The following is an 18,502-nucleotide window of genomic DNA, read 5'->3' on the forward strand; positions in this document are numbered from 1 at the left end:
GAGTTGCTATTTCTTCTGCCGGCGATATTTTGCTCGCTTCTTTTTAAACCAGACCTACAAAGGGGCATTAAACAATTAATCAATCGATAAACAGTAATCAAAGGGGTATGACAAAGTGAATGGCCATGCGACTCCTGGCACCACGTACCATTTTGTATTGCACAGGGATATTTACAGTGCGCATGTCACACTAGTTTGCTTGTGGCGGCGACACAGGGAGACAATCACGTAAAACCCAAACTTTTCCAGCAATTTTAGTCTTTGCTGACAACTCTACTCATAAAAGCTGGGTAAGCAAACGATAAAATCAACCAAAAGGTATGTCTTTTCGGACGAGCAGCTTTGCACCGTGTTAAGCGGCTGCAACACTTTTGATGATTCAAATCATCTAGCAAAGCTAAGGACTGAAGAAGACTGCAAAAAGAAAAAAGAAACACTTACTTAAACACTTGTACACTTGTACGAAAATGTTTCTTCTTCTAGAAAAGCGTTTGGAAGGGGACATTGGAGCTCCTCATCTAACTCTCCAACTTTCAAAAGCAATGCTCCTCTGTCTTCATGTAGCTCTGTCTTTTTACTCATTATTTGTTGAAGTGTTTCGTCATCGTTCTGTTGTTCGGTGAAATCTGTCCGTTGCTTTGGTTCCAGTTTAGCGAAACATAAAAGGAAGGTAATACATGAACCAAGAAGCACTTCACTTCCCGCCAGAAAAAACGCTGGAATGTAGGAGTTTAATTTGTCCGCTAGAATACCTATAAAGTGTCATTGAAGACGAAAAAAGCGTAGAAATATCTGTAAAATTGAGAACGGTTATAATACGTACTATTGACGTAAAGTCATTGGAAATTAAAAAAAAAAAAAAAAACAGCTCAGCTTCTTAGTTTTTCAAAGTCCTCACAAGTTTACTATTTTGTAGACAATTTACTACATCACTAAACAATAATACACGCCAAAATCAAATACCATTGACAATTGATTCAATCGAATAAACAAAAAAAGAAAATTTAGCAATACACTAAAGTAATGATAACAATGAATAAAATAGAAAAGTTAAAGTAAATAATAATGTGAGAAAAATAATTAGGTTATATTCAACCACATGTGTGCATACATGCAAACGTTATTTTTGAAAATGAAAACACATAATCATGACATACATATCAAATAATGTATGTGTTGATTTCTTTTGTCTCGGTTTTAAAATCTCATAACGGTTTTCTTGGAGCATCCTGGAAGTTTGTTCGCAGTAGACCTCTGTAGCTTGTATGTTTTGTTTTTCTAATAGGGGTCCCAGCGAAACTTGACTCTTTGTCTCTTCGTAAATTATGCTTAGATATGCAGGTGAATAAGGAATATTTTTAAAGAAACAGTTCTCTAGAGTATCATCACATGACCTGTAATGGGAAAAATCAAAACATACAAGCTAAAAAAGTCCATTGACTGTTTAGGGCCCGTATGCATGGATGTAGGGTGTTCTGCAGTGGATGAGGTATCCCGCTTAGTCCGGGTAACTCGCCCGTCCATAAAATCTCTCATTTCACAATTTAATCTTACTAACATGATAGGTGGGGTGACCCGCCGAGATAACACAATCCCTCTAATACTTAGCCTCCCACGCGGGCGTTTTTAGGGGAGCCGGCCTTTTTCATCCCCTCCCCACATTAGTATGGGGAGGGATGAAAGACAACCTCCCCTAAAAACGCCTAGGTGGGAGGCTATCTAGTACTGACCTGCAATAGAAGGTCCAATCGTCAGAGTTAGTGATGCAAGGCAGTTGGCGTAACCAAAGGCAGTCGCTCTTAACTGTGGACTTACAGTTGTCAGAAGAACGAGATTAAACTGGGATCCCATTAAACCATCAAGAAATCCGTCAACAATTGAAAAGACCACAAAAGTCGTATAAGCTCGCGCCAAAGGCAGAAGCAAAATGGTGATAGCTACACCAAGGGAGCCCACTTGTATCAGGTGTAAGGAGCTGACGCATTTGCAGTCGCCTAATCTACCAATAAGAAGCCGAGCTGAAAACGAGGCTATACCAAAAAACATGAGGAGTCTGGCTGCACTATCACCACCGATACCAAGTTCTCTGCAGTGTTTCACCTTCAAGGCAAAAAATATATATTTAAAAAAGGGTATATGAAGAAAATGTCATCTTAATAGCTCTATTTTCTTTTGCAATATATTCCTAGTTTTCAGCAAAGCATGTAACTCTAGAATCGTCTGTGATCAATTATATGCCTACCTAGAAGAGCACAATATAATTTGTAAATATCAATCAGGCTCTCTCTCAGAGCAAACAAACTTACTCTAAATATGACTAAAACCGAATTTATACTTATCGGATGTAGGCAGAGGCTAAGTACTCTCACAGAGTCCCCTACATTTGCAATTAATGATTTTCAAGTTAGCCAGGTCACTACTGCAAAATCACTTGGAGTGACCATCGATGACAGACTTGATTGGAGTGGCCATATCGAGAAAGTAACAAAGAAAGTCGCTTCTGGTATTGGGGCCATAAAACGAATAAGGCACCTTGTCCCTCAGGCAACCTTACAACTAATATATCAACCTTTAATACAGCCACACTTTGATTATTGCAACATTGTTTGGGGAAACTGTGGGATAACTTTACGGAATAAGGTTCAAAAGCTGCAAAACAGAGAAGCCCGTGTTTTGACCTACTGAAGCTAGGACGTAGATACTGGTCACCTTTTCAAACTTCTAGGGTGGAAAAACCTGGCTTGCCAGCAACAAATTCAAAGAGCTACGATGGTTTACAGGTCTCTGCACGGGTTGGCTCCAAACTATCTTAGTTCTAAATTTGAAAGGCGAGAAGTGGCATATAACCTAAGGGACTTTGAAAATAAACTCAATGTTCCATTACCGCGCACAAACTATTACAAAAACAGCTTCAGTTGTAGTGGCGCCATTCTCTGGAACAGTCTTTCTTGTAACTAAAGGGAAGTAGAGTCCCTTGGGCAATTTAAACGATTACTCAAAGAACTGTAAGGCACGGCATTCGTGGAAAGCAGCTTTTTTATTTAAACATTTTTATTATATTAGTATTAGGCATTTTTAAAGCTGACAAATTTTGTACCGTGGATAAATAAAGATTATCTATCTATCTATCTATCTATCTATCTATCTATCTATCTATCTATCTATCTATCTATCTATCTATCTATCTATCTATCTATCTATCTACCTAACTAAGCTACAGTCGATTGTACTACTCTGAGCTTCTTGTCAAATGCTAAGAAAGGAACTGTAAAAGGGAACATACAGGTTTGCAACCCCAAATCAAATCACATTACAAAAGTTTAAATCCTTTTCCAAAAAGGCGAAATCAGGCTAGCCAAGTTAGGAGTCTGAAAGTACAATGAACGATAACTCCAGACTTTATATATAGATATTGCATCCATAGGTTTCTAATTTTTATAGCAGTAGGCCTACGCCCAAGCTTCTGTGTTTAAGATAGAAGCCAGTACATGTAGGTCTTGAACGCACTTGCTTGACGCATTATTACTCAACAGACAACTGGTCGAATGGGAATATGTGTAGAGGCACAATGTCCAATAATCAACCTTAAGCATTATGAGGTTTTTGGCACATCTAGAAAGAAAACAGCAATTCTGTACTTACCAAATGTATTAGAGGCACATAATCTCCGAGGCAGACAGCAGCATAACCTATTGTCACAATTCCAAATGTGGGCGTCCTCCAAGGTGAACAGTCAAAAATTTTCCATCGTTGAAAACATGTTTTAAGTTTTTTCTCACTGTAAGCCCCTTGATCCTTATGCACATGTTTGTTAATGCATTTATCATATTTCTCTTCAGTATCCTCAGTTGTAGAAGGGAATGAGACGGCCAAGACGCAAACAAACAGTGCAAAACCGGCTAAAACAAGGTATGTATTCTGTAAACCCAAAACTTCTAATAGTTCTTGAGCAATGGGTCCAAAAACGAAAATCCCTAGGCCCGTACCAGACGATACCAGGCCCGTTGCCATGGAGCGTCGCCTATTAAAATGTTTTGCTGCGACGAGAAAAGTGCAGGTTCGTACGCAGGCCGCGCCAAGACCGAAGAGTAAGCCGTACGACAAGAACACGTGACTGATTGACTTGGCAAATGAGGTTGCAAACAAACTTAGTGCGCATAAGAGACTTCCACATATGGTCGTAACACGACAACCAAAGCAATCTGACATGCGTCCCACTGCAGGTGCGGCAAAGTAGGACAAACCCACTGCTAGTGCTCCAATCCAGGCTGAGGAATGGACAATAATAATAATAATGAGATGAAATGGGCTTTAGGTGTGTAGAGACCAACAGGAATGAATCGTTAGAACAATTATATGGGAGGCAGAGGGTGGGAGGTTTTAAGTTTCCACGAGAAACGCAGCATTTGTTTCTAGCCTACTCACTATGGGTTCCGTTTTTTGGGAGAATTCAAAACGGATTTGCGATCTCAGATTATACGGATTCTTCACTACTAAGCAAAAAGGAAGATCAGAAAAAGGATCATTTACCATGAACAATGGCATATCACCGTGCTTCTCGTGAAAAAAAAAAAACAACAACAACAAAAACGTAACAACAATAACAAACTGATCCTCACGGTGAAGATAAGAAGAAAAAGCAACATAAGCTGCAAATGAATATACGAAATGTACCGGTATATATTTCGGTTTGAGACACATGAACGTTTCTCGAATAGAATACACTCCTTAGGATAGTAAAGTTATAGCAATTTAAAACTAAAGCCGATGATTTTTTTTTTAAATACTTGTAAAATAAACTGACGTCAGCAGACACTGATATACGTACCAAAAACATGACAAGTAAGGGTTTAAAAACAGTCTACCAATAATTTGAATGGATGACAAACATGGAATGATATGTAGCTAATGGCTCAAAATTAAAGGGGCTGCGTCATTGCAGTCCAGTTCATTTTGTTTGATTTTGCCAATTACTCACCTTCGATCGCTATGGAACTTAAAGTAAGCAAAGAAATTACATGTAAATGGCAAAATCAGAGACCCAAGACGAACAAATATGTCTCCTGAGCATTTTTATTCTTAAAGTTGCAAGCAGCAGGGATCAACTTTGAAAAGCTGTTAGGCTGAACAGTTTTCAAAAATCGTAATTTCAATCAGTTTCAATCTTCTTCAGTTTTGTCCATCCGCTCATCGGCGACATCTGTTGTTTCTTTTATGTTATTTTAACCTTCCTTTAAAGTTTTAAGCGGTTATTTTTATGTTTCTCTTAATTTAACGGGCATTTTGTAATTTCTTAATTTGGCTCAATTTCGTGACACAGCTCCTTTAATAAGGCGCCACCAAAATAGGTGATCATGCGTACCATTTTTTTTTTTCGAAAAACCGCTCTGTCAAAAATACTTTTTTCAAATCCTTTCCCAAAAAAAACGCTCAAATTATGAATCTCAAAAATCCTGATTTGGATTTGATCCGAAGAATCCGAAGAGAATGTGGATTTTATGGATTCATGATCCGCTTTTGGATTTGCCCCCACCCCCCCCCCCCCCAAAAAAAAAACCGCAAAATCCGTTTTTGGATTCGGAAATCCGGATTTGGATTTTCCCACAAAAAAGCACCCTATGCGAATATGTTTTAATATATAGATTTAGCCACAGCTAAAATCGAAGCTCCCATTGATAAATTTTGTCACTTAAATCAAACAATAATTTCATTCCACAAATCAGTTAACTTAAGGGCACATTCATGTGACTTTTGAGGGACAAGCTAAGTGATTTTGGAGTGAAACAAATCTTGTATCGAGTTGATAAAGCCTTATATGTACACCCAAAAAATCGTCTTCGGTCACATTTAAGAGCAATAATGGCTCTTGATCACAGTAGATAAGGCGTGGAAAACATATTCTTGGAAAAAAAATCAGGCCGAATTTTTTGCGAACGACAAGTTTACAAATTCTTGCCAATAAATCTGGGTGCGTGCAAACCATTCTTTTATTTATTTTATTTTTTTATACACCACATCTGAGGAGAAAGAGTACTATGAGGCGCTGTTTTTATCATACAGACTTCGTACAAAATGCAGTATTTCACAATTTTTCAAGACAAATTGCATTCATTCAATACACAGGACCATCGAAGCGCGCGTAGACTTTTAATTAGCGAAACTGTTCAAAAAATGTCCAAAATCACCTATACGGCCAGCCAGTTCTAACTTTTGACAAGCGCCAAATTTGCGACGAAATTTTAAAAGAGTTCGCTTCAACGTGATACAGAATTTATTGAGTCTATTTTTTATTAATGGTTTTATAACGATGTGTAATCTTAAAAAGCGTTTGATACGCTCGGCATTTTGAGCACTCCTGCAAGCGATGTTTATGAACGCCTGAAAACAAACGGCAAAGGGATGAAAATTACACTTTTGAGACTACCAACAATCAATAAGGAAATATAATTCCGTAGAACATTTACAGAGACAACAATTTTCATTCACGAAAACAAATGAGTATTTAAGGGCCTCTAAGAATCCTTAAGTCTTTACTAGTAAGCTTAAAGATTAACTTTATGTTTTAAGCCGCCGGTTACCCGGTGTTTGCTGTTTTCAAAGATGAACTCACGACAAGAAAATCGCTCAAAGCTTACTTTCTACAGCCAAATTATAACTGAATATTCTTCGGAAAGTTTTTTCTTTCTATTTACGGTGAATTAATATCGACTAAAGGCTTTTTAAAGTTCTGTAAGCTTAAGTTTATATCAAACCTCATACTAGGTCAGATCAGTGTCTCAGTCAAATCTTAATGCGAACGTGCATAAACTAGCTTCATAAACTGCGCCACTGGACTTCATGAAATTAGATATAAATACAATAATTACTCAGGCTTACCATATTTCGAGATGCAGCTCCTGAAAGCTGTCAAGTAAAGCAAGGATCGCTGGGGCCTTTATAATTCTCGTACGTATCCAGCAAGGTGAAAAACAAAAACGATGCCATCCGAAATCGGATTATCGGCTTTGACAAGCGACGCATTTCTCAACCAAAAACCCAATAAACAAACCAGCCATGAATAAGAGAACACTCTTGATAGCAGCTGTATTTCATTTTTTATATCCAGTGGAAAAAGACAGTTAAAAACATCACAAGTTGACTTAAAACTCTGTCAGCTTCAGCTGTCAAAAAACAACTTTCAAGATGCTGCATAAATTTTACGCATGAACTCACCTGTCAAATTTTAACCAATCAGAGCATAACAATTGGACGTGGAGCGTAACCAACACGTGACCATGGTAAGAAAAGGTCTTCCCCGCCTGTATTTTTTGCGTCTGAGGTCAGTTTGAAATCAAAATCTTAATAGTGCGGGGCGATACTGACATAAACACAACATATTCGATATGAATTTTAAAAAAAAGGTAAACGTGAGCCTGCGATCATTTGAAAACGAGTAAATTGTCAGCGGATAACTTCAAAAAATACTCGACCTTGATAGGTCGACACCTGAGCCCACGATACGGTCAGGTGATACTGGTCAGCGGATACCCTGTTTTGACAACTGTCAACTGATGACAACATTGATGTGCAATCAGCTTTCTCCTGGGCTCCCAAAGTAGCTAGAAAGTATGAGAGTAAACATTGGTATGCCTCTGGTGCGGACGGACGGGCAGCGGGCGGGCAGTTTACGGTCACGTGATTACCAAATTTTCTGGGATGGGTAGATTTACTTACCCATGGTGCTCCGCAGGCGCGCTTCGCGCGCCAGAGCTCCGCTATTACGAAATTTAACTTCTGCTTCTTTGCGATATATCGCTAAAGATGTGCATAAATCAATACGACATATGCGTTGTATTACTACAGGTGAAGCAAGAAGTAAATCCATTACATTTACTATTAAAAGTCTTGCCATAAGTCGACCTCACGAGTTTCTAAGCGAGCGGACGTTTCCGGAAATCTCGGTCATGACAAGGTGAAAATCTCACGCATTTGAGAAAAAGTTGGCAGGTATAATATTGGGACGTAGATGGTAAGAAGACCAAGAAAAATCACCTCTGAACATCTCAGTAAAAGCTTGTTATTGCTTTTGTAATGCCCTCATTCTGAGCAGCCATCATATGCTGACCTATGCTGGCGCCTTCTCAGAGGAGCGTAAATTTGAGATCATAGGTCATTTACAGCCGGATGGTACATGACACACGTGGGCTTTACGGAAAAATCATTAACAAAATATGACAGGTCTTGCTGCTAAGATTATCCCTAAAAACGCACATTTGATTACATTGTGTGATGAAAAGATCGAAATGACGCTATTTAAAGCCATAAAAACGGGTTTTGTAGAAAATAAGGGACAATAAGGTCCTTTGTCAGTTGACAGTAAAACCCAAGGCAAATGTTAGTAGCCAGTTAAATTTTCGGCTATTTGTCAGTTGTCAGTTAACCCCATCCAGACTCTCAAAATAAGGTCCTTTGCCAGTTGACAGTAAGACCCAAGGCAAATGTCAGTAGTCTGCAGTAAAATTTTGGTCTATTTGTCAGTTGTCAGTTTGTCAATATCACTGCTACTGCTCTATTCATTTGCAGAAACACCGTGGCTCTATTATGCCCGGCAGCAGGGAAGGGCCTTAAAAAACTGAATGCCCGGCAGTAAAAACGAAAGCACTGTATTTTCGTTATTGCTTTGGGAAACTAACCGAAACTAATCCTTTGGCTTAATTAATAATAGGCTTTCTAACTTTCCAGCCGGCTTTCCGATTGCAGGGTATTTTGCCTGTGCGAAAACTTTGTCCGTGAGCCACACGCTGCTACTCACGAAATTTTTCTCTTTTCACTCCCGGCTACATGCCCAAGAAACCAAAACCGCTCAACTGCGAAGCCATTCCTATTTTCCTCATCGCTTGGTAATTCTGTCTGAAGATAGAATACTTTCAAACGATTAGGAAAAGGGATTTTGAAGAATATCCAAAAAAAATTATTACTGCCAGGCATTTAGTTTTTCAGGACCCTTCCCAGCTGCCGGGCATTTAGCCACAGCGTTGCAGAAATATAATTGACATTTTTCCTCACCTGTTTGTCCTCTTCCTGAATTAAATTGTTGCATTATAACTGGTAGGAGAACTCCGAACGTCCCTAAAGCAATACCCATGATCAACGCTTGACATAATGTGGCACAGAAACAGATCAAATAAGAGCAGCAATCGTCTTGTTGTTTCGGTCTTTTTCCGACGGAGCAACTTTCGCCAGAAAACATTTTTACAGCGTTAACAGATTGGGTGTATAAAAAGCCTTAAAATTTGGTAGAAAATGACAGTCTTGCGGCACTTAATACTATGAATCTGACCACGAAAAACGAAGGAATATTAAAATGATACTTGTGTACATCCGGTGAGTGTGACCCACGTAAGAAAAAAGGATATAATCCTGGAGAAATATCACGCAAACCGCGGCAGACGTGAGGAAAAAGAACATTCCTTGGAAAAACGTAAAAATGTTACGGTAGCTTGAGGTTGCGTACGCTTCAACATAGAGCCTATTGGAAGCAATCCTTTATTACAAAATTCAGTTTTGATTTTGGTGTGTTCAATGTGACAGCCAGAACAAATAAAAATGACAGATGATGAAAGCAAATTTGCATGCAAATTTTAAAAGTGCAGTGTTTTTTAACGGTATATAGTAGTAGTTAAAAATGGTCGGTTTATCTGCCTCTTCAAAACTAACGACTGAGAGTTTAAGATTTGACTGCTGATGACACTTAGGCCTTTAGGGCTTGTTTGATTGACCGTATCATGTCACTCCAGCAGTTATTATATAAAGGTGATGTTACACTCTGTACACTGAACAATTCGCAACAGCATTGTTGTGACATTGTTTCGAATGCTTTCAACATTGTTCAAACATTGCAACGCCGTGTTGCGGTGAAAATCGTCGTTGTAAATCAGCTTGAGGTTGCGTATGCTTCAACATAGAGCCTACTGGAAGCAATCCTTTATTACAAAATTCAGTTTTAATTTTGGTGTGTTCAATGTGACAGCCAGAACAAATAAAAATGACAGATGATGAAAGCAAATTTGCATGCAAATTTTAAAAGTGCAGTGTTTTTTAACTGTACATAGTAGTAGTTAAAAATCGTCAGTTTATCCGCCTCTTCAAAACTAACGACTGAGAGTTTAAGATTTGACTGCTGATGACCCTTAGGCCTTTAGGGCTTGTTTGATTGACCGTATCATGTCACTTCAGCAGTTATTATATAAAAGTGATGTTACACGGAACAATTCGCAACAACGATTTTTAGCGCAACACAGCATTACTGTACAGCATTGTTGCGACATTGTTTCGAATGCTTACAACATTGTTCAAACATTGCAACGCCGTGTTGCGGTGAAAATCGTCGTTGCAAATCGTCTCCTGTGACATCACCTTTACGGAAATAAGAATAACTGAATTGAATTAAATCACGAAATCCGTTTTTTCGGCGTTCAATATGTTGCAATATTTACAGAACTTCTTGAAATAAAATACTCTATTGCATTTTTTTAAAAATGTTCCAAAAATCACGGTAGAAGAGATTGGTAACAAAACGTTTGCTTAATTTTTTTTTTTTTTTTTGGATTTCGGAATACGGGAAGATGGAATTACCCTTTTATTAAAGGTATTTTTATCAGACATTTTGCAAATCGGTTCTAACTATATTCACCATCCAGTTTTGAATTGTTCTGATAAAAGCTTTTTCTTGGAATACAGGGAAGTCCCGAATTTTTCCACATCGGATAAAGGTACGAAACGGGGCGGCTGGCTTTGGTTTATCTTAGCTTACCTTTTATATTTCATATATCTTACTTGAGATTTTAATATTTCGCACTAAGTCTCCTAAATTGCGAGTGTGTATATGATAGACTCATAAAACGATTTGTAGGGATCGATTTGTCGCGTGATTTCAAAAATTCGAAGCAACTCTTCAAGAACTCATGCAATCAAATCGTTTTGAATTAACGGAATGGAAAAACTTTTAAACATTGATACAGACATGAAACGCCGGGCAGGTATTGAAATTAAGGAAAAAAAGATATGATGTACGTATTCAAATGTTTAGTTAGTCTGTTGGATCCTTTTATTTCAGCTGAATTCCACTAGACCCGGGCGCACTGTCAGTCCTCCAAGGGTATACGCTGTTGAATACGATTAGGGCCAACACCGTCACCTTTGAGAACAGTTTTTACTGTAGAGCCCCAAGAATCTGGAATACTATACCAGCCCACCTCCGGAACACTGACTGATCAGTAGCGCATTTCAAGAAAGATCTTTTTATTTACTACTGGTATCTCACTGAGTCTGTTTATGACTGATCTCGACACCCCCCCAGACCTTTAAGAGTGTGTGTATTAAGTGCCACACTAGTCGGCCATTGAACAGCTTGCTCGATCGCATGTGTTGTTGATTTTTTATCGACGTCCTACCCAATTCTGTTTTTGCATTTCCGTTTCTTTTTTCGTCGTTTCTAAAGTATTGTCATTCTTGTTAGTTGTTTATAAATAAATAAATAAATAAATAAATAAGTAAGTAAATAAAAACCTTACGTCTATTTCATGCATGGTAATTGAACAACGTACAACGTATTCCTTTCACTTGGTATCATGTCCAGGACTTCCCCTAAAATTTCTTTCCTGATACAGATAATATTGAAAAGAAAAGTTGCCACAGTTGTTGCCATATAAATGAATTGTAGAATCTCTAAGGTGTCGTAGTCCATGATCCCTTTTTCTTTGATCCTTTTAAAAAGGGGAAATTGTATTTTCATAGTATAGCTGTGTGGTTTTTAATATTTATAACAGTCGTTGTAATCATGTTGGTACAGAGAAACTTTTATATTTAGTAACAACTATTTGGAAACGCCGTTTTCCGTTTAAAAGTTCAGATTAGATTAAAGCAAAAAAAAGGAACAACTTTCTCCTTCTTAAATTAAAGGAACCGCAGAATTGAATTTACAGGCTAATGGTTATTCTATGAGCCCAGCGACACTTCGAATCTTTCCCACCCAAAAATTTCTAAAGTACACCCGGCGTGAAGCAACTCTTCAAACCCAACATTTTTGCGCGAGAAACCAAGACCGCTTTGTCCATATCGAGGTCACGGTGGTTTTGTTAGAGGGCAAAACAACTTACAACGCAATTGATCTCATGACATCATGTAAAAAAAATTGAAAGCTCGTCCCGGACAAAGGAGGAGTTTGCATATATCCCATCATGCTTTGCGTTTGGACTATATTATCAAACTCTATTCGTCACGTGATACTGTTAGTTCAAGATGGACGCCGTGGAGAGAAGGCCGTGCGACGTGAAGCTATTCAAAGATAATCGCTACGTATGGCTTCATTGTATAGATCTGGAAAGCCGATTCGAGCTTACAGTCAAAAGCTTTCCACTTTTGAAGGTCAAGCTTGTTTACGGCCACTTTTCGTTCATGTGGGATTTGTCGGAACGAAAACTAGTAATGTTGCCCGACTCGGATGATGTGATGTCCAAATTAACTGGAGTAAAATCGCCTTGTTGTATCGACGTGAAGTCAAGTGATGGAGCGCCTTGCTCTAGGTGTATCTGTGTTCCATGACGATTCATGAGATCGGCGCTTGCTCTCGGGTTCACCCGGAGAGTCGAACATGGGTACATGTCAACGTTTTAGACTTCCCTCCTCCATAACAACAACCCTAAAAGGAACAATTCAGGACGTCGGATGAATATTTCTAGTGATTTAGATCTCAAATAATACCAAAAGGAATCCAAAATAAACCTAACGATACATACAAATATGTCTATTGCAAATCCATAAAACAAAGCACGTGGAAAAGGAACAAGATCATGCGGAATTTGCATCACACAAAAGCACCGTCAATTCTTAACAGACCAAAATTTGCACGCTTTTCTTGGTCGTCTACGGTTAAAACTAGAGAGGTCAAAAGAGGTCAAGACCCGTTTTCTGAATATTCAACCTTCACTTTCTGAAATGGAACTACCGTTGAGATTTATATTTGCATTAAACATTATGCAAATTAATAAAGATAGGAACCACTCGACTGTAAACACAAACACAAAGGCGCGCTATTGAAAAAACACTCTATTGTTTCATTGAACTCTTCACGCTTGACGACCATAAAGCGCCGAAAAAATAAAACTAACGAAAACTTGAAAGAAAAATTCATAAAAAATGGTAAAATCACTTACCTGGAGTACGCCAAAGTTGGCAAAATGGCAGGCTAAAAATCACTCATTAACGGAAAGACGACCGCCTTCGACCCGCCATTTTCATAACAAGCGTAACGAAATTGCACCAAAGCATGCTGGGATATATGCAAAATCCTCCTTTGTCCCGGACCAAGTAATAAACTTAGGTTACGTTAATGAAAATACCTACGTCACAGCCTCTCATGCCTAGCAATCTAGCGTGCTGCTTTCCCGCCTGAAATTATGAAGTGTAGGTCCCTGGACTGTTTATAATGAATAAAAGCCGCGTGAAAAAAACAACAACAACAACAACAAAAACAATTCAAACGTCAAAGCTTTTCGTGTCTCTTAAGTTTGTTATGGGTTCTGTAAATAGTTAATATATAGTCGACTCCCAATAACTCGAACCTTCTAGGGAAATCAGAGAAAGTTCGAGTTAGCCGCGGGAATTCGAGTTATTCGGAGATCAAAGCGAATGACCGGAAATAAGGAAATGAATGCAAGTAAAATGCATACTTCAAAGCTTGATATAAAATACAGAGTGCTGGACACTGTATTCAAACTGGACTGACTAAAACAAGTAAAGTGCATAGTTGTTGAAATAATTTAAATGTTTCGAACTGCAGAACACTTTTTTCCGACTTGTCAGGCGCTTAAAGCCTGGTTCGCGCAGTTACATACTTTGAATTAGCGGGAGGTTCAAGTTATCGAGGGTAAAATTCTAGTAAATGTCTGAAGGAAATCGCGGGAAATCGAGTCTGGTTCGAGTTATCGGGAGTCGACTGTCAGTCTTGGGAATGTGAGTCGACTGTCAGTCTTGGGGATGTGAGGGAAGGAACAAGATTGTCTGTTACTTTCAGAGATTGCACTCTTCGTGTTGTAATACTTTTTACAGATAATATTTGTCAAAAAGCTGAAACATTTTTCTCTACAACTATGACTGACTAATGAAACATTTTTATCTACAAACTTGGAAAATATCAGTTACATTTTTAAAATGGTACACATAAATCAGATCAATCAAATGAAATCATTTACAAATTTGAAAACACCAGTAACGTCAATACGCATGTCAACATCACGACACCGCTGATCTTGGCAGCTGCAAAACCCGCGTTACAAAGTTGGCCTCTGCAACAAGTAACCTTGCATTCGCTGGCGCCGAGGTTTTCAGCGGCCTTGCACGTGGCTTTGCTGCTATATTCGCAGTATTCCTTCGATCCACAGTACTTGGAAAACGTTTGTTCGTCGCCATTTTTGACGTATGATGTAACACAGCGATCGGCCATGTCGGTCGGGCAAGTGAACTGCTCATCCTTGCAGTCGACCCAAGATGCTTTGCTGGAGCATTTATTGCATTTGAGGCTCAATGCTACATGTGTATGAAGAAAAGAATTTTTTTAATGCAACGTGGATCCAAACAGATCGTTATGTGGTTTAATTTTCTTTTACTGGTTGATTTTCTTTCTGTGAACTAGCTACACGGGGTGAAATGTAAATACCCTGCTAGCACAGGTTTCTTTCAGGCATACTTTTTCAATGCTTAATTCTAATACTCGCACAGTTGGCTAGTTTAGGTCCGCGGACAGCTTCGTACATCGTACCGAAACTGAAACCTATTTTAGCAAGGCAAGCGGTAAAAACAGCAAAGATCTTGAAATAATTCCTTTTCCTTTAATCCTATTGCTATGAGTGAGTCTCGCTTGACAAAAAGGCTATCAGAATCAATGCGGGTAAGTTGCTGTTTTTCCGCAACTTGCAAACCGTTCAATCCAGCTGTTTGCTTGTGAGCAAGAACCAAAAAAGTTAGAGTTTTAAGCCGCCTATTTATGTTCTTCGGAAAGACATTAAGCCACATAAAAAACATATTATTCGTTTTCCCGACCCTCGATTTATGGCTCACACACATGGTTCATACATGCAGCGGGAAAAACTCGATCGATAATTTATTGTGCATGAGGACCACAACTGGCCTAACATTAAAGAGCATCATGTTCCAGGAAAGTTTAGCTTCAAATAATTAGGTGACTGGCTAGCATTTTTCCTTGTTGAATTTACCCCCCCCCCCCCCCCCCCCCCGATGGTTCACCGATCAACCCTGAATTGTGTGGTGCTGATAGCATTAAAAATTTCGCCATTAACTTTTTGTAAGACTTACCAGTTGAGACGAAGACAACCAAGAAAACAAAATTACTCATAAGTTGAACAGTCTTCATGTTCCTAGAGTACTAGACGGGCTTATCTCTTAATATTTAAAAAGATACAGCTTGTCATATCTTACTGAACTAAATCCTTACTTGTTGAAATTCGAAATCCCATTTACATAACCACAACAGGTCCCGAATCTAGCAAAATGTAAATGGATTAACAGAAACTTTTAATTTCTTTTAATGAACTGAATGAGGCCTTATTTGTGGTATGGGTACGTTTAAGCAATGTATTCTTTAAAGCTTACTAGTCGCGTTCGTCAGAACGCATCCTAATCTGGTGTTCCTGTGGCACTAACGCAGACATTTTCGAGCTGTCACGGGCGACTGCAAATTAGCCGCCGCTATCAATTTTATCAGGGGCACCTCAGCCGGGAAACTGGACTCCTTTCAACTCGATTTCGTTTCCGTAATTTTTCCGTAAGTGACGAACGCAGATCCGTAATCAATGATTACGTTATAACATAGATTAAAGCTGATTTGCATGGAAGTTTAAGTAGAGGCGCCAGATCGTTGGAGTAGAGTAGACGAAAAGTAGTATTTGCGGAGTGAACGTGTTTATATAATATTCAATAATTGATAACCTTAAGAAAACTGTATTACAGTGTCGGTTTCGGTCGACATCCGTATGGTATATATGGCGTATATTATACAACTATCCCGCGAAGGGGAGGTGGTGGATATACCGACAGAGACCCAAATTAAAGCGTCGAGGCATATTAATCTAGCGCTATGAACCGACCCTGAGGGGGATAGTTGTTTTAGTACTTACCAAATCAGTTGGATAAAAATCAAAAAGAAACTTTTTGTGAATAAAGGTCACTTTGTTAGGGTTTGTTACGTTTCAAATGACAGTGTTTCGGGCATCATTTTTTATGACTTTGTTGCAAATTCAGAAAGAAATGTTTTTTCTACCGACCAGTAAACACCAACAAGCAAAATTTTGTCTCTTTATTGGTATTTGTTGGCACAGCTGCTTCATTTACCGCTAAAATTTCAACTTTTGAAAATTTCGCGAAACGAGATGCCATTTTGAATATCCAAGGATATTCCGAGTTACAGGAGCTAATCAGAACGCGCGAAAATTGTTATTATAATATCCACTGATTTGGTGAATACTTTTAATATTTATTAGCTATTATTTATTGCGCTGATATCGATAAAAAAAGTTTCATCTGCGCTTTACATACATTTCAAGTACAAATTCTGGTTCAAAAAATCTAAAATCATTGACAATAAAATAATTCAATGACAACTACCTAATTATTTTCAAAATTTTATTTACAAACCCTACTGTATCCCGGGCCACTTAAACAAAGTTGACCAATATTAATCAAATTACAGGGAAAAAAGAAAGTTGTTTGTGGGCCAATCAGCACTTCGCAAAAAAAAAAAATTTAAGTCACTCAAAGCGCAAAATTTAAATATTTAGCAAACGTTTTTCAAGAAAGCAAAATATTTCACCAGACAATGTTTTTCTATGAGGAGACATTTTTGTTTGACAGTGTCAAGCTGTTTTTTTGTCACCTACCAGTAATTTCTTCGCTACTAATGCCGCGCTTCACAATAACATCACGACCTCAACTCAAATTCTAGCTAGCCAAATTCTAAAAACAATGACTAATTATACTTTAAAATCCTACTTACAAATCTTATTTAGTAACTGAAAAAAAAAAACAAAACAAAACAAAAAAGCTAGCTAGGCCCTTTTTAAAACTATTCATATACAAGATGTATTTCTAATAAAAAGTGGGGGTTCGTTCTATAATTTGGGTGCTGCCATTTCAGCGTGGTAAATATTGTATCAAAAAATTTGATGTCAAACGATGTCTGCCGCCTAAGTTTCCTCAACAGATACAACTTCAAAACTGTCAGGTGGCGTAATTTAATGAATGGGAGCCGTAAAACTGCTAAACAAATAAATCTTAAAATTAATGCACTACCCGGCGGGTAACTAATGAAGGGCTCTTAACCATGGTTTATACAAACTGAAAATTCAAATTTATGGCTTAAGGGTTTTAAATATGTGAATTCAGGGTATAGGTTTTCCAAGAAAATAAATTCAGGCGGGGGTTAGGCTTTCCAAACATTTGAAAGGAATAGGCGTTTCAAACATAGGAATTCAGGGTTTAAGAGTTTCAAACATTTTAATCTAAGGTTTAGGCGTTCCAACCTTTTAAGCAGGGTTTAGGGCAAGGCGTTCAAACATGAAAATTCAAGGTCTAGGCGTCTCAATCAAACTATCTGATTCACGGTTTAGGTGTTCCTTACATCGTAATTCAAGTTCAGGGGTTCTAAAACATTGAAATTTTGGATTAAGACTTTGTACAATCTGGAATTTAAGGATTATGTGCTCCAGACACTGGAGTTCATAGTTTAGGAGTTCCAAAAATTGGCATTCAAGGTTTAGGAGTTCAAGCATTTAAAATCCATGGCTTAAATTTACCTTGCTATTTGCTTTGCTTTGCTTTGCTTTGCTTTCCTATCCCAGACGTCATTTGAAGGGGAAACCAGTGGTGGTGTGACGAATTGTCGGCTGTTTTCCCAGGTTAAATAACTTCTGGCTAAAAGTTTCTTGGTTGCAGAGTGTAAGTAAAGATGTTGTGTATTATCACTGTTAATGAACGATATGATTCCATTAACTGGAAGGAAACTCTGCTTACTGCCAGTGCTAAGTTGAGTCGGTTGCGAGGAAAATGGAAGACAAAAGAAAGAGCAGCAAGAAGGTCTGCAATGTTATTATTTCCTGACTTAGAGGGTTGATAACTTCTTGTCCGTGGATATTTGCTAGTATCGAAGAGCTTTGTTTTAGAGAATCTCTGGTTGGCTGTAGTAAATCGACACCTTTATAGTGTGTAAAGCTGAAGTTGCTACCAAACAACTTTTGTGGCGTTGTTTTCATGGACGGTACCCTGGAGGCGATGACGTTGAGTCACTTCTGTCTCCGTTTGCTATATTTTGACCTTCGAGTTGCTGTTTCTTCTGCTGGCGACATTTTGCTCGCTTATTTTTAATACAGACCTACAGGGGCGCATTACGCAATTAATCAATCGATAAACAGTGATCAAAAGGGTTTGACAAAGGGAATGGTCATGCGACTCC

General features: G+C 38.3%; 1 protein-coding gene across 1 annotated transcript; it reads right to left on the bottom strand.

The window, feature by feature from the left end:
- Window positions 1–441: 441 nt before the first annotated feature.
- On the bottom strand, window positions 442–9,307 carry LOC140944601 (monocarboxylate transporter 8-like). The gene is made up of 4 exons (XM_073393721.1): window positions 9,046–9,307; window positions 3,643–4,268; window positions 1,731–2,100; window positions 442–752 (listed from the first exon to the last, which is right to left on the bottom strand). The coding sequence occupies exons 1-4, from the start codon at window positions 9,227–9,229 to the stop codon at window positions 442–444; spliced, it is 1,491 nt and encodes a 496-aa protein (XP_073249822.1). The 5' UTR covers window positions 9,230–9,307.
- Between the last annotated feature and the right edge of the window lie 9,195 nt (window positions 9,308–18,502).

The sequence above is a fragment of the Porites lutea genome, chromosome 7 (assembly GCF_958299795.1).
Source record: "Porites lutea chromosome 7, jaPorLute2.1, whole genome shotgun sequence".
Taxonomy (NCBI): Eukaryota; Metazoa; Cnidaria; class Anthozoa; order Scleractinia; family Poritidae; genus Porites; species Porites lutea.

What these genes read in the sequence shown, in the direction of transcription:
- LOC140944601 (XM_073393721.1), bottom strand. Translation starts at nt 9,229, where the DNA reads ATGTTTTCTGGCGAAAGTTGCTCCGTCGGAAAAAGACCGAAACAACAA. An exon ending in TTCAGGAAGAGGACAAACAG is followed by an intron (nt 4,269 to 9,045) that starts GTGAGGAAAAAT and finishes TCCATTCCTCAG; the next exon opens with CCTGGATTGGAGCACTAGCA. An exon ending in ATGTGCCTCTAATACATTTG is followed by an intron (nt 2,101 to 3,642) that starts GTAAGTACAGAA and finishes TTTGCCTTGAAG; the next exon opens with GTGAAACACTGCAGAGAACT.